The following is a 22,703-nucleotide window of genomic DNA, read 5'->3' as shown; positions in this document are numbered from 1 at the left end:
GCTACGTGCCATTCACATTCCGGGGGAACTCAACCGTGCAGCCGATCAGCTCTCACGGCAGTCCACCCTCCCTGGAGAATGGCGACTCCACCCCGAGACAGTCCAGCTGATTTGGAGGCATTTCGGGGAGGCCCAGATAGATCTGTTTGCCTCCCCCGAATCCTCCCACTGCCAGCAGTTCTTCTCCCTCAACGAGGTATCCCTCGGCAGGGACGCTCTGGCCCACAGCTGGCCTCCGGGGCCCAAGTACGCCTTTCCCCCAGTGAGCCTCCTTGCACAGACCCTGTGCAAGATCAGGGAGGACGAGGAGCAGGTTCTCCTGGTCGCCCCATACTGGCCTGCCAGGACCTGGTTCCCAGAACTCATTTCCCTCGCGGCAGCCCCTCCCTGGAAAATCCCCTTGAGGAAGGACCTTCTTTCTCAGGGGATGGGCACTATTTGGCACCCACGTCCCGATCTATGGAACTTGCACGTCTGGCTCCTGGACGGGACGCTTCAGACCTCGCCGGCCTTCCACAGGCCGTGGTAGAAACCATCACTCAGTCCCGAGCCCCCTCTACAAGGCAGGCGTACGCACTGAGGTGGGGTCTATTCGTCGACTGGTGTTCCTCACGCGAACAGGACCCACAGAGATGCACGATTGCAGTAGTGCTTTCCTTCCTGCAAGAGAAGTTGGAGCGCAGGCTGTCCCCTTCGACTCTCAAAGTGTATGTTGCCGCTATTGCCGCACATCACGATGCAGTGGATGGATCATCCCTAGGTAAGCACCCTCTGGTCGTGAGATTCCTCAGAGGCGCTAGGAGGATCAATCCTCCCAGACCGCGCCTCGTACCCTCTTGGGACCTCTCCGTCGCCCTCCAGGGCCTGCGGGGACCTCCCTTCGAGCCCCTCGCCTCAGTTGAGCTTAAGTTTCTGTCATTGAAGACAGCGCTCCTGACTGCGTTGGCCTCCATCAAGAGGGTGGGGGATCTGCAAGCTTTCTCTGTCGACGAAGCGTGCCTGGAGTTCGGGCCCGGCGATTCTCACGTCATCCTGAGACCCCGGCCCGGCTATGTGCCCAAGGTTCCCACCACGCCTTTCCGCGATCAGGTGGTGAACCTGCAAGCTCTGCCCTTGGAGGAGGCAGACCCAGCTATAGCATCGTTGTGTCCAGTCCGTGCTCTGCGCACTTACGTAGACCGCACTCGGCACTTCAGACGCACTGAGCAGCTCTTTGTCTGCTTCGGAGGTCAGCAGAAAGGGAATGCTGTCTCCAAACAGAGGTTGGCGCATTGGGTGGTAGAAGCCATCTCCCTGTCTTACTTGTATCAGGGAGAGCCTTGCCCCTTAGGCTTGCATGCCCACTCCACACGGAGTGTTGCATCTTCCTACGCGTTGGCACATGGCGCCTCATTAGCGGACATCTGCAGAGCTGCCGGCTGGGCGACACCAAATACCTTTGCCAGGTTTTACAACCTTCGCTTAGAGGCCGTGTCCTCCCGAGTTCTGACAGGTGACCGGGAGGACGGCTAGTGTCGGCTTGCTGCGCCATTCCCACGTGGATCCGTGCGCTATCTCCCAGTCTGTTCCCTCCGGCGAACCTGGGTCCTCCATGCCCCTCAGTCCGGGCTAGACGCGGAGTAGCTCTTGACTGTGCTCCTGCCGGGTCTCCTTCGCCCCGCAGGTTGTGGCTATTTTTCTCTATATTTTTCCAGGGGTCAACCAGAAGGCCTCTGTTTCCCTCGTATATCCCTAAAACCCCCTTATGGATATATTGAATTTCTTATTTTCACATGGACAGAATTCATGTCTCCGCCCCCCCAACCCCTGCTTCAGTTTCTGGCATCCCTGGGGACCCCCCTTCTCGGGCCCCAGGGCGTTGGGAAGGTTACGTTAACGTCCGCCTGTTGACACGTCCGCCTGCCGGCACGTGGTCGTTGCGTAACGCGGCGCAGGGACGTGGCTTGTTCCATAGGGTCAGTTCCCATGTAACGTCGAAGTGATTCGACTGAAGGGGACGTCTAGGTTACGTAGGTAACCCTCGTTCCCTGAAGGAGGGAACGGAGACGTTACATCCCCTGCCACGTCCCTGTCGTCGCGCTGACGCCGGCTCAATCCGGCTCCTCAGCGAAGAACCTGTCTGACTGGCGCATGACGTCGCTATTTATACCCGTATGTACGGGGCGTGGCGCGTCATGCAAATGCCACTCGCCAATTTTTCATTGGCCTTTTGTATAAGGCTCAGAGATGATTGGATTCTAAGCGAATTCCCATGTAACGTCTCCGTTCCCTCCTTCAGGGAACGAGGGTTACCTACGTAACCTAGACGTTATCTATTTTTGTGAGCTCATCTAAAGTGAAGACTAGTTATGGCTCATAAAACTTTTACAAAGCAGATTTAAAGGCTCAGCTATCTTCTAAATAAAAAGGAAACAAACAACAGAGTGATACAGAACATAGAAATATTTATTTTAAGATGCAAAAAACTAAATTGTACAACTGTACACTTGTTATAAAATGAAAAATAAATCTCTGCAATGCCATAGAAAATTTAAAATTCCTGTACACCTCCTGAAAACATAACTTAGCAGTAACATGTACTAAAGTCTCTGAAATCTTATATATATATATATATATATATATATATATATATATTAGCTTTTGTTGAATATACAGTATTTATTTTTCTGTTTCAGATAATTGTGAGTCTTCAGTTTGAAATGTAAAATTTCTTTGTGACTCACTGAATTTTCACTCAGCCATAAAACTGAAACATTAAAACCTTTTTACTACAGCACAATATCTTGCTTATTTTCTTAATTTTGTTGTTGTTGGTGTTTTGTTGCTTATTTTGTTGACGTATATTAATTTTGTTGCTTATTTTTTATTTATATTTACATTCTTGCTAATTTATTTTGTATATTTTGTTGCAGAGGTTTATTGTTTAATTTTATAAAAGTGTACAGTTGTACAGTTTAATTTTTTGCATCTTCACACACATATATGTGTGTGTGTGTGTGTGTGTGTGTGTGTGTTCTGTATTACTCTGTGTTGTTTGTTTCCTTCTCTTTATAAAATAACTCAGCCTTTAAATCTACTTTTACAAGGTATACATAATCTACACTTTAGATGAGCTCACAAGAAAAGTTAACTGACTGTTAACTGTTTTATAACTACCTGAATTAATCATGAATTACAGTAGGAATATGTGTTAATAAAGCATTTTTAACACACTATTACTATATTTCTAAATAATATGTAGAAATGTACATTTAAATACTTCATTAATCATTTACTTACACTTTTTAAATTATGACACCGATGACACCTAAATAACTGATTTGTAAATAATGTAACACTTAAAAATGATAAATTGGTCATTAATAAAGTATGAAAATACAGTTATTAAACACATTATAGCTATATTTAAAAATCAAGAATAACGCATTTATAGCTGCATTTATATACTCCTTACTATTGTCTATTAATGTAGAGATAATGATTTATAAATAATGAATTGACTGTTTACTAATGCTTAACTAATGGTTCATAGTGTGTAGTTATTATAAAATGTTACCTTATTTTTGTTTTAATAATAATTACATTTAAGTAATCTTTTGAAATGGTGTGAATATTTTTTTGTAGATCCAACCAACAATGCATGTAAGGATCCCGGAACCCCAGCATATGGAATTCCAGTCCAGGCTCAGGGATTTGAGGTGAGAACAAATGACATTCAATGATTTCTTGTCCTTTAGTTGAGTAAATTACAGGTTGTGCCTCTTTGGTTTCAGGGTTTCAGTCTCAATAATGTAATTCTCTTCTTTCAGGTTGGAAGTAAAATTTTCTTCAGATGTCGGAAAAACTATCACACCCTCGGCTCAACAACGAGAACGTGTTTAGAAAATTTAACATGGAGTGGGATGCAACCAGAGTGTGTTGGTAAGCATGGCTATATACAGACTCTGTTCCAAAAGCTAGTGAGCTGCCTATTCTGGCAGCAACAGAGTTGCCCTGAGCATGAAAGCTGTTCTGAGTAACCTTCTTTTGGCCAATTTCTAAATTAACATCGCATGTATCCTTTGCACAGAAGGCAATACCAGGTTGCATTGTGACATTGAAATTTATTCAAAAAAAAAAAAATTCAAACCAAAATGGGGGAAAAAATAAGACTTATGAATAGAATGCAGCAATTCAGTATTGAAAAAATATTGTTAAAAATAAATCAAGTCTGGTTAAAAAATATTGATTTAATAGTTTTTCTATACTGAGTGTTCTACATATTAATATGTCGCCCACACACACAAGAGTTTTGGTAGCACTTTATTTTAAGGACCAATTCTTACTAATAACTAGCATGCATTTTACTAGCATGGTTGAAAATAGTTATTAATAGTTAATTAATATTAATTAATTAGTTAATTAATAGTTGATAATAGTTAGAAAATAATGAGAATTGGACCTTACAATAAAGTGTGACTTTTTTACTGTTGTCATCATTTCTGGTCAAGACAAGGTTTGCACTGCATGACTTGAAGTTGCTGCAGGTATATTTAACCTGTTAAATTTATCTTCGGCTTATCCAACACATCTGTCAGATCGTGATCACTCACAAGCACTGCTTTTGGGTCTCTAGTGTCATGCCTTCTCCATGGCGAGTGGAAAATCTCATGTAAAAAGAGTATCACAGTATTAGCTTAGCAACATGCTAGCAGTAAACTATTGAAATCAGTTGGCAGTGAGATCTGATATGTGCTACATGTGAATAGCACTATTTGCTGCTTAGGCACTTATAAGGTTCCATTTCACTTAGCATAGTGCCTTAGACTGAAGTTTCCTGTGTAGGCATCTGACAGCAAGGCAGCTCCTTACGTTTTGGAACACAGCCATAGCATTGTATTCGAAACAAGGTTTCATCAGTGTGTGATTGATGATGTACTATCAGGAAAACAAAGGAAGGTGAGGAGAGAGAGCGCGAGCGAGATCTTTACACAGGAAATTACTGCAGAAGGGCATTGTTTGAAGAAGTAGAGATTACTTCAGAGTTAGGGCGGCTGAGGGTGCTGATGTCAAAGACTCTGACAGCTTAGCAGAGAGAAGTTTGCTCTTGCAAATCTACTTTTTGATAGAAGTTCTCTGAGCAGTGTCATGCACTTGATCCTTGCCACTGTCCCAGTGATTATCCTCTAAACTGTATATGAGCATTCCATGTTGGTGCTTTTGTATTGAAAAGATTGCTGGAAAAGGAACAAATGTGGGCAAAATAATTAAAGTTAGCTGAGTTTAAACAGCTTGTACATAAATTTGAGATTTGTGGACCACTTTGACACAGCGCCCCACCAAATCCTTAGGGCGTCTTGCCTGTGTAAAGCAGTCAAACTGTCAGAAGCTGAGAAGCAGGGAGAATTGAGTTGACGAAAAGTGAGGTGTGAGGACATGGCTCATATATTATGGAAGATGGCAGCACTCAAGGCATGTCCCAGAACGTTTCTCTCAGTGGTGTGGCTTTATCTCGACCGTTCTATAGTATGCAGCTGGGACTCCACTGTAAATCTTTCTGATATTGCTTTCATTGCGATTCTCTGTTTGTTTTTAAGGGATACTCTGGTCAGGAATTTAAAGCCAATACTGATTACCAATTTCTTTAGAAGCAGTTGATACCAATAGTTTAAATTTTTATTTCAAACTCTGTAACTGCTGTAAGTTCTACATTAAGATTTCAAAGCCATAAACTGCAACATTGGTTTGAATTATAAAACTATTATAAGTATATTTAACCTTACCCAAATACATGCAGTACATTAATGTTAAATGGTATGTACTATATAGCATCTCTCAACTGCTTGATTGTTTATATTGTCAAAATATAAACGATATTATCAGCCAACAATTTATTAAGAGTTAAATATATATTATTTCCAATTTTACCTTACCTGCATACATATAGTATCTCATACAGCAATGCATACCAATGTATATACTACTGTGTATGAAGTGATATACTGTATACTAAAAAAGTAGATCTCAACTGCTTTATTGTTATTATCTTTGCAAAATCTAAACAATATTAGTCCAGCACTAACCTGCTAAATGCAACTACAAGTCATGAAGATACTCCTAATGTTTAAAAACATAACTTTGCAAGTATATGTCAGCATATTCTACAAACCCTAACTGTATAACAGTAATAAATACAAAGTTCTGGCATGAGACTCTAACACGCAAGCACGGTCACCGAAAGCCAGTTTAGTTTTACTTTTTTGTTTGTTTTTATTTTGAAAACCCTGTTATCTTTGCCGTTTACCTCACATTATGCTTTAGAGGCTTTCTTTTATTTTCTATTAGTTCATTTGATTGCTCAGTGTTTGCGCGCCCTGTAATACATTTTTTAGTCGGCATATAACACAGCATGTGATGGAGTCCGTGCCTCATCTTATTAGTTTTTGTTAATAAATGCTATATAAGCTAGTTTTGTTTTATTGTTGTTGTGCTGTTTAATTAAAAATAACAAATCCATCTATTAGGAATTTGTTTTAATCTTAACATTGATAGGTGTAGCCTATATATGTAAGCAAAACCAAGATCATGAATTGGAAAGTAAAAGTGAAAAGCATCCAAAAAAAAAAAACTATAGCGGAAATCCCGTTCACAAATAATACTAATGTAAAAGAACGGGTTGAATGTTAACTACGTTACCATAAAACTATAAATTATGACAACAGACAAACTATTTATCAGCAATGAGCATTGATTAATCCACGTTGTATCAAAAAATGCACGTGCACGTGCGACCAACTGAGGGCGTTACGCCACGTTCCAGGCAACCCGTTACCCGTGCTTTTCCAAATTTCTACCCGTGAAAGTGCACTGGAAAGACAGTCAAACCCGTGAATTCCCACCCGTGAACTCGTACTAGATCGACGTACTCCCAGTTCGAGTTCTGATGTAACATAGCCCGAGAAACAACAATATCAACCTCTAGGGGTGCGGTGTTTATGCAAGTGGCACACGGTGGAAAAATAGAGTTTAGGACAATATAACGTTGCAATCTATTATTATTAATAATATAAAAATAATAAATGTGCTTAGGCCATTTGGCGTGACTCAGGACGCTACAAAGTCCTGAGTCGTGGTTTGAAGTCGTGATTTACGAGCTCAAAAACCTGCCTGGAACGCAGCATTAGTGTGTATCCTGTCGCAAAATGTGGCGAAAAGTCCTACACAAGGGGAATAGTGTGATTAAGGTGTGTACATGTCTTCCATAATGCGACTAAAATAGGAATACTCCACCTGTCTTAATTCGATTTGTGTTTACTCCGATTATGACTTTTGTTGGATTAAATTAATCAAAAATATCAGTTTACATGGTTGCTTCTTAATCAGAGTATTGTCTTAATCGCATTAAAATCGGAATATTGTTGTCCATGTAAACATACTCATTGTCATGTACATTACCATACCAATCCCTCCGAGAGTTCTCATAACCCTCATGCCCTGCCGGCCCGAATTCTAGGTACAAATTGTTAACTAAGAGGCATTGGAGGTCTCCCACTCTTTTAACCGATGCGAACAAAGTCGTGCTTCCTCACCGATCTGCCTTCCACTAGGTCATGGTTGACCGATATTGCCGCCACCTGGACCTTAAGTGTTAAAACAGAAAGGTGCCTATCCTGGGCCTGTGCATCCGTACCGAGGGGCCTCGGACAGGCCGTACCATAACGTTCCATAACCATAACTCCACCCTAAAGTGAAGTCTGTTGTGAGAGCGCATCGGCCACATGATTTAGTTCGCCTGGGATATAAGTAGAATAGACTGTGCTGACTCCAAAATAGAAGATGGCGAGCCAGTTGTGACATGCGAAAGTAGCGAACACCGCCTTGGTGGTTGATGTACAGTCGCTGTGTTGTCTGTCTGGACCAACACATGCTTACCCTGAACCAAAGGTTGGAACCCCTTCAGGGCCAAAAGCACTGTCTACAACTCCAGACAATTGATATGCCATTGCAGCCGAGGGCCTGTCCAGACCCCTGAGGCTGCATGCCCATTGCACACGGCACCTCAGCATCGGTCATCACCAGAATGCATCTGGACACTTGTTCTAGGGGAAACCCTGCTCATAGAAACGAAATGCCTTCCCAAGAACTGAAGGTTTTGTGACATACAGGTGTGGCGTTCATATGGTATATGCCTTGGCACCATGCTCATTTTGGGACTCGGGTATGAAGCCAGTGCTGTAGCGGTCTTATGTGTGTGACCGCTGCTGAGGATGCTATGTGCCCCAGTAGCCTCTGGAAGTTTTTCAGAGGGACTGCTGTTCTGTGCTTGAGTGTCCTCACGCAGTTTAACACTGACTGGGCACAGCCCTGTGACAGGTGTGCAGTCATAATGACCGAGTCCAGTTGTACACCGAGAAAAGAGATACTCTGCACTGGGTAGAGTTTGCTCTTTTTTCCAGTTGACCTGAAGTCCCAGTCGAGCTAGGTGTTTGAGAACCACATCCCTGTGGGAACAAACCAACTCTCGCGAGTGTGCTAGAGTTAGCCCGTCGTCGAGGTAGTTGAAAATGCGTATGCCCAATTCCCTGGGAAGGGCAAGGGCAGCCTCTGTGACCTTTGTAAAGACGCAAAGTGACAGGGACAGCCCAAAGGGAAGGACCTTGTACTAAAACGCTCGTCTCTCGAAGGCAAACCGTAGGAACGGCCTGTACCCTGGAAGGATCGAGACAGGTATATTGCCACAAACCAATCTTGCTGCTTGACACACCCGGTAATGTGTTTGAGGGTTAGTGTTTTGAAAGGGAGCTTGTGCAGGGTCAGATTCAAAATTCTCAAATCCAACATTGGTCATTTTTGGGTACAATGGAGTAGGAGCTGTAAAACCCCTTTTTTTTTCATTTCGGCAGAGGGGACCGGCTCTATTGCATCTGGATGATGAATTCGGTGTTGTAAAGCATGTGGAGACACAGGGCGTGTGCCCAAGCATGTTTCGGTTCAAAACATCAGTGCCTGGCCGTCTTGTGGAGGGCCAGAAATGCTGTGATAATAATCCAGGGAAGAAGGAATGGTTCTTATAGGCCTCATGACTATGCGCCTGGGGGCAGGCCGCTGAATAAAGCCGAATCCACCTCTCGTCCCCCCACTGAGAGAGTATCCGGTTTGGTTAGTTGGACCTTCTACCCTGGGTTGCCTATCCCAGGAACCCATTGAAGCCTGCCGTGGGTCCCTGTTGGCCTGAGGACAGGCTGGTGGTGCAACCTTCCTGCGAGAATTTTGGCCGTATACATGCCTGACTGTGACCGGCTTATTGCAGGGCCACAACAGTCTTTGCAGGGGGCCGTCTTTGATGATGAACAGACAGGAGTGCCATTTTGGGGGAGGTGGACATCGCTCTCCCCAGAGCCTGCGTCGTGGCCTTCGCCAATCAGAAAGCGTAGTTGGCCGTTGCATGCATTTCCCGCAACAACTGTGAGTCGAGATCACCCTCATGCAGATCTCATAATACCTTAGCCTGGCAACCTGCCGGATGGCCAAGGTGTGCAGAGTGGACGCAGCTTGTCCAGAAGCCTTGTAAGCCTTTCTCACAAACATTTTTCCAACAACTTACAGGCCCTAGACGATAGCCTGTGGTGATCCCACCGGGAGGTGGCGCAAGATGCATCACAAAGCACTGACCCACCTGGGGAGATTAGGGAAGAGGAGCTGAAAAAAAGGCCTACCATGATTTCATCAATACTTTGTGCATTATTGCTCGTTCAAGCACGGCCGCTCTTTTCAGCATCTGCCTGCAACTGAGACTCGGCCCATGAAGGCTTGCTCGGCCGAGGCTTCATATGGCTCACGCCCTCCCTCCGATGCTGCAGCCACCCTTCCTTCCTTCTTAGAGGCTTCGAACAGGAAATCAAGACGTGCTAAGACAAACTATCAAACCCGTCCGGAAGCCCGATCGGGAGACGCAAGGAACAAGCGATCTGTGGGGTTCCACCCAGCGGAACTAAACTTGTTTACTTTTCTCGCCGTCGACGCACATTGCTGTGGCCTCATACCCAGAAGTAGGAGGACCGGAACGGAAAGCTGACGAGGTGAGCTGCAGCTTCTTTGAAAAGAACGCGACTCATAAGCAGAGCGTATCCATAGTCATGTCTTTGCAAGCAGAACATGAACCATCAACGAACGCTGCTTCAGTGCGAGAATAGCCCAACACAGAACACAACGATCGCGCCGATCGTTAGAGGAGAGGTAGGAAATGCAACCAAAAGGACACGGAAGGAAAGGCATTTTACAAACACACAATCCTTCCGTGTCAGCTCTTTTAGAGAGAAATTGCTCTTTTAGGAGGAAATTTGTTCTTCAAAGATCACTGTCGAAGCACCCAGGAGTACTCTCACAACACATAGCTGTGTTTGAGAGGGAGAGACTGCTGCTTTGTGCCATAGATCCAATGACGAAGAGGTGAGTGGTGCTGCTTCTCACAGAGAGATACTGCATTCGGCTCCGAAGAACAAAACAAGTGAGCAGATGCCACACTGGCCTATTTATACCCAGATGTCCGGGGCGTGTCCAGCTATGCAAATTCTGCACACCCAATTTCAATGGCCTTTTCTTAAGATATCAGAGATGTTTAGGCTACCAAGAGTGACTCTTAGTGTCATACATTCAACACAACGTCGAAGTGAATGACAGAAATATAAAATAACAGAAAAAAAGAATGAAAGAAAGATCCTCCTCTAATTTATCTTAAAGAAAATTTCCTCTAATTTATTAAAATACATGGGGTTATGTTATTGCCCATTGGAAGTAATATTGGCTTTAGTCTATGGTTGGTCAGTTAGAGCATCACTATTTTCTTTTCTTTTACTTTTCAGCACATGCCTGTAGGCAACCTGAGACGCCATCTCATGTAGATGTGAAGGCTATAGACCTGCCTACTCTAGGTTACACACTCATGTATACATGCCAAGATGGTTTCTACTTATCTGGAGGATCAGAACACAGGACCTGCAAAGCAGATGGGAGGTGGTCAGGCAAACCTCCAGTCTGCAAAGGTACTGAAACAGCTAGGCTGATAACTGATGGAATGTGGATTGCTTTACCCAAACATGACAATGCATGCTATTTAATAGTGAAAATTGATCCTTAAACTTAAGTGTTACCATATTTGTAGTTCCTGGAACCATTTAAGACTAATGTGACCTAAATTTAATGTGAGTTAAATTCTTTAAAAGTGTACTTTCTTAAACAGAATATCAGTGTCAGCATTTATGAATGCATGAAAGTTATTTATGTCTGTCAAACTGTTGACTCACTCTCAGAAACAAAACTACAGCAAGGAACTTTGATTAACTGTCATTACCATTGTGTAGGTTGCATCCACAAATGTCAAATGATCAATTATCTGCTCTATTTTCTAGTTGGACCAAAAATAAACAGCAAATCAAATGAGGATCCAGACCAGCAGAAAAACAAGATTCGTGGTATGAAACCTTTCAAGCTCCCATTGAATGATCCATTTTGCTGTCATCAAAAATAAACTAGGTCTACATGAGGTTGAACTATGGTCACTGGAAATAATGGGCCTGTAATGTTGAATTTCTGAAAATTATATTTTTTAAATGTCAGGGTAACAAAGATAAAGGTGAAGTGAGATTATTTTTAGTTTTAAAATATGACTGCCTATCCCACTATTGCTTCTAGTAGGGCAGAAGTTACACATTTCACCTTTAACATTTTAAACCAAACTTTTTGGACACTTAAATTACTCTTAAATTATTAAATTATAAAATAATTTTAAATTATTATTACAGTAACAAGTGGCATCTGCAAACAAATTATGTTTTTCTCAGACCTTAATTTTTATTGGTTAAGTCAGCTAAATTAATTCAGTTACCAGTTTGAAGTTTATCACTTTCATGTTCCACTAATATCTGACAGCCAAACACATAGTGTCTGAATGCATATGTATTTATTTTTAACAACACATTGTTTGCACATCATTTGAAACTTTAAACAAAAGTGTGCTTGTCTACATAATTTGTTATGTTAGCAATCACATTAATACATGTGTCTTAAATGTCCAAATACTTCTTTCATTAAATTACACAGATGAAGTAACTATTTCTGTATGCGTTGTGTTTAGTTCCTGCAGATGTGTTCTCTTTGAACTCTGGTTGGGCTGGATTCTATGAGTACCTGGGAAAGAGGCAGGCTGCCACAGTAACAGTCAATGCATTCAATGTCACCACCAGCCGGGTCAATGTCACTCTTCTTGAGCAGAGCGGCGTGCACATTAAACTCTCTGGTAAGTTGGAGTTTTTGTCCAGGTTTTGACACCATGCCCACTGAAGACACTAGGGCTGGGTGATTTATTGAACGACAGAACAAATGTGTCAGTCAGTAGAGACTTTTGTAAATATATTCACACAGATGTCTGTGGGCAGGACTACTACTTTAGGTTATTTTTACTTGCACAGTGAAGAAACATGGTGTAATGTGTGAATGTAGGCTGAATTTGTCATTAAGAAGTGTTGATAGTCACAACACGAAACAGTTATCTGTGGGTCAATATCGAAATTAACTGATGTGTGGTCAGCTGCTGCGGCAACAATATGACATGTTATTGATCCAAATGGTGTCTTGTTTGAACACATTTAGGCGTCTGCTCTTACATATCAAATGTGCTGAAAGTGGAGGATTTTCTTACTTTGATGGGAGATTGAGAGTGAATAATTGAATTAGCATTGCATCTTATTTCCTCAGTGATGAGATTACATCCAATTTCTCAGATGAATTGAGCAGGCTTGATAGCTATGGATGCTTCTGTGCTTTCTGTTTGCCCTACTTCCTAGTCCTAGACCAAAAATAAACAGAAAAAAAACATTACCAATGCAGGTTTCTAAAAGAAATTCCACATGATGGATATTGTTGGTTACTTCAGTTCATTATTACCTTATAATGTCTTCTTCTTCTTCTTCTTCTTCTTCTTCTTCTTCTACTACTACTACTTCTTTTTGGGTTATTTTGCAGGAACTTACAAGAAAGAAGAAAATCATCTATTATTAAAAGTTTACCAGATAAGAGGCCCAACAGAACAATATTTTAGCAAATTCAAAAACGATAACTGGGCAATGGATGGATATGTGAGTAGCACAAAAGTGGTAATAATAAGTTGATAAAGCATTGTATTTATTCTATTTAAAAGGCATTGTTTACAGAGTTACAGTGAAGGAAAAAAAATCCCCTGCTGATTTTGTATGCTTGCTCACTGACAAAGAAATGATCAGTCTATATTTTTAATGGTAGGTTTATTTTAACGAATGACAAGAAAATACCCAGAAAAATGCATTTCAAAAAAGTTAATTTTAATGAGTGAAATAAGTATTTGATCCCTATCAATCAGCAAGATTTCTGACTTCTTAGGTATCTTTTATACAGGTACAGAGCTGACATTAGGAGTGGGAGTGCTCCTAATCTCAGCTTGTTACCTGTGTAAAAGACATCTGTCCACAGAACCAATCAATCAGTCAGTCAGATTCCAAACTCTCCACCATGGCCAAGACCAAAGAGCTGTCCAAGGATGTCAGGGACAAGATTGTAGACCTACACAAGGCTGAAATAGGCTACAAGACCATCGCCAAGCAGCTTGGTGAGAAGGTGACAACAGTTGGTGTGATAATTCGCATATGAAAGAAGCACAAAATAACTGTCAATCCCCCTTGTTCTGGGGCTCCATCTCACTTTGGGGAGTTTCAACAATCATGAGAACGGTAAGGAATCAGCCCAGAACTACATGGGAGGATCTTGTCAATGATCTCAAGGCAGCTAGGACCATAGTCACCAAGAAAACAATTGGTAGCACACTACGTCGTAAAGGACAGAAATCCTGCAGCACCCGCAAGGTCCCGCTGCTCAAGAAAGCACATGTACAGGCCCGTCTGAAGTTTGCCAATGAATCAAAATCAAGCTCTTTGGCATCAACTCAACTTGTCGTTTTTGGAGAATGAGCATCAACTAAACCGCATCAAAGGGATGATGTACAGGGCCATGTACCATCAAATCTAGTTGAGAACCTCCTTCCCTCAGCCAGGGCATTAAAAATTGGTCGTGAATGGTTTTTCCAGAAAGACAATGACCCAAAACACACGGCCAAGGCAACAAAGGAACATTAGGTCCTGGAGTGGCCTAGCCGGTCTCCAGACCTTAACCCCATAGAAAATCTGTGGAGGAAGCTGAATGTTTGCGTTGCCAAATGTCAGCCTAGAAACCTTAATGACTTGGTGAGGATCTGCAAAGAGGACTGGGACAAAATCCCTCCTGAGATGTGTGCAAACCTGGTGGCCAACTACAAGAAATGTCTGACCTCTGTGATCCCTAACAAGAGTTTTGCCACCAAGTACTAAGTCATGTTTTGCTAAGGGGATATATATTAAAATGCAAATCAATTCATAACAATTAAAAAAAAAATGTTGTTATTCTGTCTCTCACTGTTCAAATAAACCTACCATTAACATTATAGACTGATCATTTCTTTGTCAGTGGGCAAACGGACAAAATAACCAGGGGATAATTTTTTCCCCCTCACTGTATATATATACAAAAAGCTTTTTCCTGTTGAAACTTAATGTCTTACTTTTTTTTGTATAGGTTACAGCAGAAACTGAGAAAAAAATGTTTGTTTACCAAGGACACATTCACAGCAAGGACTTTGGGAAGTTTCAGTTAACGAGACAAGGTAGATTATTTCATTTTCTAGTTTATTTTTTCTTTTCAAAAACAACAACAAAACATTCTGGACAGATTTTCAGGCAGGTGGTAATTTTAAATGGTTTATTCTGAATTTTCCCTCAGGTCTTATTACCACAGATATGGATCCGTCTAATCCTTACTACGGCACAAACAGCAGTTCTGTGGCAGCTGCCATTCTAGTGCCCTTCTTTGCGCTTATTTTATCAGGGTTTGCCTTTTACCTCTACAAACACAGGTAAGAGCAGCTGACTTTACTGTCTCGTGTGTTGATGTTATTTGTCCAAAACGATTGTGAATTGGCAATGTATCTCTGTAGTGATAGGAAACTCCTTTGCCAAGCCAGTAATTGTAACTAATATTGCATCTGGCCACAGACAGTTAACAATTAAAATATCTTAAAATGCAACTGAGTTCAAATCAAGGCAATACTAAAAAGAAGCATGGGAGTTTTCCTACACAAACAAAACAGTCTGACAAAGTTGTCATGAAGCATGACAGTTCCCCGATATTAAAATAATAAAAAAATTGGCAGGGCTCTATCACAAGGCACAGATGACAGTGAGAGACCCAAAGACCTGGCCGCCTCCAGGTAAGTCACTGGAAGCTAATGCCACAGGCGACGAGTCCTTTACAGCCACACCTCCATTGTCTGCATTTTATTTGCTCATCTCGTCTGAAGCAGGGCAGAGCAGGAATTATGGGAAATGAAGTGACTTAGTTTGTTGTAGGCTCATATTAGATTGTCATTTCTGTCAACCCTAATTTGACCAACTAAAGTCATCCTATTTATTTGTTTGTGTACATTTGCCACCGGAATATCTTGAGAATTGCATCTGATGTGGTGATGCGCCAGTGTCTGTTAGTCAGTGGAAATATGAATTGGGTACGGGATGTAGGTCATTTATTTAGATTTAGACCGTACAATTTGAGCAAGATCATAAATCATCCACTGTCATCCGAGCAAGCCTGGGAATCAGTTACAGTATTTAAAATTTAGATCATCAAGAAGTCAGTGACCTTTCCAAAATGTTATTTTTTCTTTCTTTTTTTTTTCGTGGTTGTAATTACTGGTGGTAAGAAGCAGAAAAATGTCCACTTTTTAAAACCGCCATGATCAGAATAACATATTATCACACACACACACACACACATATAGAATATCTAGATTATCAACTACATTTCCCAAAATGCACTATACAACAGAGCATAATTCAGTTGAAATGGTAAAACACAATGCACTCAATTTGATCTCACATTCCAGTATGCTAATTGAATTGAAAATTATTACAGCACAATTTTTCTTTGACTCATTATTTGATTATATCAGCCAAGACTTTTTGCACAAGATGGAAAATAATTTGCCATGTAACAAACACAAGGAGGCTTCAGCATATACTGCAAAGTACGCTCTTAAACAGAAAGGTGCTTCAAAAAGTTCTTCAAGTGATGCAACATTTTTGGTTCCACAAAGAACCATTTAGTCTAAGGTTCTTTAAAGAGTCATTTCTTGCTTACCTTTTTATAATCTGAAGAACCTTATTTGGCACAAAGAACCTTTTTTTTTAAACAGAAAGGTTCTTTAGATGTTAAAGGTTCTTTATTGAACCATTTAGACAAAAAATGTTATTCTATGGCATTGTGAAGCACCTTTATTTTTAAGAGTGTATGCTAGTATTAAGCCAAAGCCATTATTCAATAATAAAGTTTCAAGCAGTAGAATGCCACATTATCACCCGACCTCATCACGTTTGTTACAAGACCTCATCACATTACATTTTTAATTCAAGCAAGTGGCATCCTCTTATCCTTATGGAAATAAAAATTATTAGCATTTTTAATAAAGTGGTGCATAAAAATGCCTCTAGATGTAGAAGTTTAAGTCGACCACAATGCATTGTGAGGTTACATGTAATAAGAATATCTCTACATAGAATGATGTTAGATAGATAGATAGATAGATAGATAGATAGATAGATAGATAGATAGATAGATAGATAGATAGATAGATAGATAGATAGATAGATAGATAGATAGATAGATAGATAGATAGATAGATAGATAGATAGATAGATAGATAACATCATATGTTTTCATAGTACTGTAGAAAAGAGCTTCTCAGATATTCTCCATAATATTACAACATTTAGCTTTTTTATGTAAGATTATATAGAGTGCAAATAACATAAGGGTGAGTAAATGCCCAATTTTGATTTTGTAATGAAGTGCTTCTGTGTTTTTAAATACAAAATATTTAGTTGGTTGTATATTTTTTTCTTATCCTAAATTTGTAAATTAACCTGGCTAACACGTTTGTCACTCCCCATTGTTGGATGCGGACATCATGTTCTTTTGTTTTAGGTTTTATCTAACATGTCTAATGTTTATGTTGTTCTTCCATAATTGAAAATGACATTGGAATGTGTTGTAATAATTGTAAACAAATGAATACATTAGTTTTTTGGCTTCGAAAGACGTTCCTATTGCTCTTAACCATTTGCTGTCTTTGTTTTTCCTCCTTTTCAGAACAAGACCAAAAGTTCAGTACAATGGATATGCAGGTCACGAGAACACTAATGGACAAGCTTCGTTTGAGAATCCCATGTATGATACAAACATGAAGCCAACAGAGGCAAAGGCTGTGAGGTTTGATACGACCCTCAATACAGTCTGCACAGTAGTATAGCCTTCATTATCAGCTCTGGACCGACCGTACTCATGGGTAAGCAGCAGAGCAGTGGGTACCAGACGCCAATACTCCTTTACGACTGACTGCACTTTGCTAGAGATGTGACTTTTATCACAAGCTTACAATGGACAGAATAAAACCGATGACTATGTTTTTTATATATATAAAAAAAAAAATCTTAAAAAAAAAACAAACCCTAGAAAAAAAAAAAACATCAAAGAAAAAAGATTTTTACAAAGAATGAAGCTCACTTGACGCATGTTCGGCCAGAACTGAGGTCAACATTTCTGGGATCTGTACCGTACGTGGCACTTAAAGGATGAAGGTTTTTTTGCTTTTATCTTTTTTTTTTTTTATGTATTCCCCCCTTAAAAGACTTCCTGGGAAAGATACTGAAGTGTCTTTGAACGCCACAAAGTTGTTGACACAATGTATTTTCTTCAGTGAAGACAAACCACAAGACGAGAACGCAACTGGACTACTGTGGCTTAGCACACTTAATAGATCTCCACCAAGAAGGTGACAAAACGCTACAAGAAGCTCAAAGGAGAGATGCTCGCCTCTGGGTGGAGGACGGAACTCAACCGCTGCGTTGAAAAAAGAAATAAACTTTATCGCACAAATTTTGCACTAGTATGAAATGGATATGAAATCAATGTATTGGAAGAAACAAAAAAAATAATACACAGGGTTTTACTGACCATATGTATATAAACATAAACCCATATCCATAGAGAGCATGATGTCATGCTGCGGCTATCAAGAGAGACTGAATTTATTTTTGAAATGAAGTTCTGTTTATGTTTACAAGGTGATAAGGACACAACTGAAACTTACGATCATCATTTTTGATTGCTTTTTAATGCATTCATCATACTCCACATCACGCACATGTTGTACTATTCCTTCGTGGCGTGTCCGATCACTTGCTTGGACTAGCAGATGCTGACAAATTACATTTCATCTTTAAGTTTGAAATCATAATAGCTTTACTCACCAATTTGCCGTATCACCAATTTGCTTTCATTACGTATCAAATATACCTCTTGTGCAGAACATGACTGTATGTTGATGGCGCAGATTTTGAGTTCATTTATCAGCTTTGTGTGGATGCCTATACAAGATTTATCTGAGTCCACAAGTTGATGCATTTTTTTTCTTCCATTCCTTCTTTTTCCAGAACCAGTGTGCATCTCCTGTGCCCATTAGAGACACAAAATCAGCGGGGTTAAGATCAAACTTACTCTCGAAGAAACACTGCCTTATTAGATTCAGAAGCATGACCGGGCCACACCGGTTCCCAATGACCCATATCATTAGTACATTAACCTAGATGAAGAGCGTAGGGCTGCTGGGGTGCATATTCACTGTGATTTAAATGTCATGACCACGCTGATTCCAGTGCATGTGCTAAAACTGTAAGTGCTCCCATTTTTCCATGTGAACAACGTGATGCCTGATGTTTTCTCAATGCTGTGTTACCATATGCACTTGCGTGCCACACATCGATGGCTTCGAGCATAAAATGTGCACAATGACGTTGTAGGCTTGCTGTCGGATTTCATACCATTTCCACATTGATTGTATTTTCAATCAAGACCACGTTTTGTTTCCAAATGCGTTTAGATGTTTTCCGTTGACCATTTCGCCAGGTCGGCCCCGTTGGCGGTGTCGGTTTTTTCACACTGCGGATGATCCACGTCTTGCCTTTTCTCAGGCTTGCTGCAATAATTTTTCTTTGTTTGGTTGCGTTTTGTACAGTTTTGTTTCCTCACGACTGTAAAATAGTTTTGCGACTGTCTAGCTGTAAAACTGCATTCAAACCAACAATCGTGCTACTCGCCATTGTCATTCGATCATGTGCTGCTGACTTGAAGTAGGTGCAAAAGATGTTTTTGTACAGAAATATATTTTTTATGCAGAATTTGTAAAATTATTAAATATGCTGTACTTTTTTGATTAATGTAGGTAAAATTGTTAAAATAAATGTTTTTACTGTATAAAAATGTAAATTAATTATCTACCCATAAGTATATATCTATGGTTTAAATTTTTCCAACAAAATGTCAATATATACGAGCTTTTATGAAATATTCAGCTCGTATGTGTTCTTTGACGTGAGCAAAACACCCTAGAGAACTGTACTGCAGATTGACAAATATTTTGAAAAGTATTATTTGAGATAAATATTAAACTTTTTCTAAAAGTACACTTTCTGTGTTTTTTTTTTTTCCAAACACAAGTGAATATCTTAATATATACTGCACCTAACTGGAATTCACTATCATGATATGTTGTAATGATTATTTTGAGTTTGAGTTTCATTTATTTGAGAGCTACATTCTCCCTGTATGAATGGATAGTAGCTATGGTAACCACATGCCTATTTTGAATATCGCATAATAGTAAAATTACAGGTCACATTTCACCCCAGAAATCACAAAATTAACAATAGTAGGAAGTTATATTTTTTGCATAAAGAAATTAAACTTATTTTGAGACCATTGTATTTGTTTGGGCCTATTCATTTTCAGCATGTTTTAAGGGGTCATCGGATGCAAAATCTTACATGTTGTTTGAACATAAATGTGTGTTGGCAGTGTGTGTACACAACCAACCTATAGTGAAAAAATACACCCAGTGTTTATTATTATTATCCATATAAATCATAACCCCTAATTCAAATCAAGCCATTCTCAGATTCTTGGCAGAGTGACATAGCACTTGCATTTTATCACAGACCCGTCCTGAGTGAGCTGTAAACAGTTTTCGCACCAGAGCAGGGGAAGACAAGAATGTCTCCTAAGCATTTGAGATCTTTTGTTGTTGGATGTAATAATGAACATAGCAGTCATCATTTACTCCTGATATCTGAGCCACTGAAGCCCCCCAATCTACCTAAATGCATTTATGTTCACACAAATCATTCGTAATCCAGCTTCACTTACTTCCGTTCCATTTACAGTCTCAGAAAACGACTCCTCACCCTACGGAAGAGAGGGGCAGGGTGAGCGGAGCTCATTAGCATTTAAAGAGAAAACACCAAAACGGCTCGCTGAGAGCAAAACAGTCTTTTAATTAATCCACACAGTAGGTAATCCACAGAAGGCAGGTAAGAACACACAAAGCAGGTAAGAGCCAGGCAGGACCCAGGCTGCATCTATGATGGCGACCCATGCTAGAGCCGACAGAGGGAGGAGCCATGGTGGAGGAAGGGTTGACGACTTCAGGGGGGCTGACCGACGGCAGCGGAGCAGGTAGTGGTGGAGGCATAGATGGAGAGCCGACGAACAAGGGTGACGCCGGGGAATCCAGAGGGCCAAGGTGGAGCTGGAGGGAAGCAGGAGCCTGAGAGAGCCAGAGGGACAATGCATAGCCAGAGGAGTGGAGTCCCAAACAGCAGATGGTCGACGACTGACATGGGAGCTGATGGACTGACAGGTCACGGCGGAGAGGAGGAAGCTAGAAGCTGGGAAGAGGAGGAAGATAGGAGCTGCTGGGTCAACGGACTGAGGCTGAGTCCGGGATTTAGAGGCTGGAGGCGGAGACAAGGGATGATCCAGCCATGACGGCGATCTGCGGCGATCCCACCGCACAGATTGTGGGCTGAGGGTGAGCAGAGGGGCTGCCAGCAGACATTGGAGGCGATGGTGAGGACTGGTGCAAAGTTCAATAGTTCAGATGATGATGGAAGAAGGATTGGTAACTCACAATCAAAGTCAATTAAATCTCAAGAGTCTAACTTTTGCTTACCCCCAGTTGTGGTGCAGTGGCTGGGGTCTTCCTTAGCACCCTAGCTCTCAACTGTACACTCCAAAGTGGCATTCAATGTAGGTGGCTCTCCACTTCTGCTCAGACGAACAGGGCTCTGGCTCCGGTGTGATCTTCAGCTCTGTTGCTCTAAGGGGCTCTGGCTTTCCGTCAGCGGTGGGCTCAGGGTAGGTTTGGGGTAGGACGCTCTCCAAACACCGGAACATGGCCTCTGTCCAGTTCAGTCCGGTGGTGTCTGGGAGGTCCATGGGGCGATGATAATTCACTCCGACCCAGAACAGGGACTTCATGGTCTTGTTGTCGTACAGAGACGTGATGAGCGAATCCTAAGGCGAATGATACCAGGCCATGGCTTTCCACACAGAAGGTAATTCACAGAAGGCAGGCAAGTAACATGCACAACACAACATTTCACATTAACACTACCGGACGAGGGAGCACAGGACAGACTACAATATAAATACTAAAGCATATGGAGATAATTAATGACACACACCTGAACCAAATGACACAATCGAACATGAGGGAAAACTAGGTCACAGAGCACATGAGGAATGAAAACAACAAAACAGTTTCATAGGTGTGACAGTGTCTTTTGTTAACATTCGTTAATGTATTAACTAACATGAATGAACAATGAAGAATACTTTCATTACATTGTTTATTAATATTTGTTAATGTTAATAAAAATACAGTTGTTCAATGTTTGTTAGTTCACATTGCATTAACTAATGTTAAACAAACATAACTTGTGATTTTAATAATGCATTAGTAAATGAAATTTACTGAAATTAACAATAACTAAGATTATTAAATGCTGTATAAATATTGGTCATAGTTCATGTTAACTAATGTAGTTAACTAATTTTAACTTATGAACGTTATTGTAAAGTGTTACCAATGTCCTAATACTCATCCCACACACTTTTATCAGCATGTAGCTGTGATCAGCATTCTTAAGGTCTTCAGGTATGAGCAAAATAACAAACAACCTTAAGTGTGATACAAACCAGACTTTATTAAACACTTAAATTAGTCTAACATACACACATACACACACACACGTTTGTTTTTGTGAATTGTGGGGACATTTCATAGACGTAATGGTTTTTTATGGCGTTTAAATAGAGTCAAAAGTCGCGCGCACGAAAACCACGAGCACGGAATGAAGCAAGCGCGCAAAACAGACCCACGAGAGAAAAATAACAACGCGAGAGCGCATTTGTGCGCCTGCGAGCGCGCATTTGTACACCGCGAGCGCGCAGAACAGTATTTAGGAGCGGAAATGAATACTGGCGCAAGCCCCTGCTGCCTAGCGCGCACAACTGCACTTGAGCGCTCGAGTTGACTTTTGACACTTTGAGGGCGGGGCAATGACTTTTGTCTTCCCACCTGTGATTGGTCATTTGTTTAATCAGTTTCACTCTTGTTTAAACATGTAGCAGGACTTTGGCTTTGTGTTTCCAGTGCAATATATTCAATATATGATATTGTATTGTACAATTTCGAAGGTACTTATTTTGTTTAC

The 22,703-nt window shown here is 40.9% G+C and overlaps 1 protein-coding gene across 1 annotated transcript in view; it reads left to right on the top strand.

Annotated features, from left to right (window-relative positions):
• The window catches only part of csmd1a (CUB and Sushi multiple domains 1a), a 406,871-nt gene extending 386,992 nt beyond the window's left edge, over positions 1–19,879 (top strand). The window contains 10 exon segments of the mRNA XM_073834675.1: positions 3,625–3,698; positions 3,810–3,921; positions 10,842–11,021; positions 11,388–11,450; positions 12,113–12,274; positions 13,000–13,112; positions 14,617–14,704; positions 14,821–14,953; positions 15,251–15,307; positions 17,242–19,879. Of these exon segments, the coding sequence (XP_073690776.1) occupies positions 3,625–3,698; positions 3,810–3,921; positions 10,842–11,021; positions 11,388–11,450; positions 12,113–12,274; positions 13,000–13,112; positions 14,617–14,704; positions 14,821–14,953; positions 15,251–15,307; positions 17,242–17,401 (1,142 nt within the window). The 3' untranslated portion in view covers positions 17,402–19,879.
• Positions 19,880–22,703: the final 2,824 nt, after the last annotated feature.

This window comes from Garra rufa, chromosome 2, assembly GCF_049309525.1.
Source record: "Garra rufa chromosome 2, GarRuf1.0, whole genome shotgun sequence".
Classification (NCBI taxonomy): Eukaryota; Metazoa; Chordata; class Actinopteri; order Cypriniformes; family Cyprinidae; genus Garra; species Garra rufa.
The sequence above is the reverse complement of the archived record's forward strand: the minus strand, read 5'-3'. Positions and strand labels throughout refer to the sequence as shown.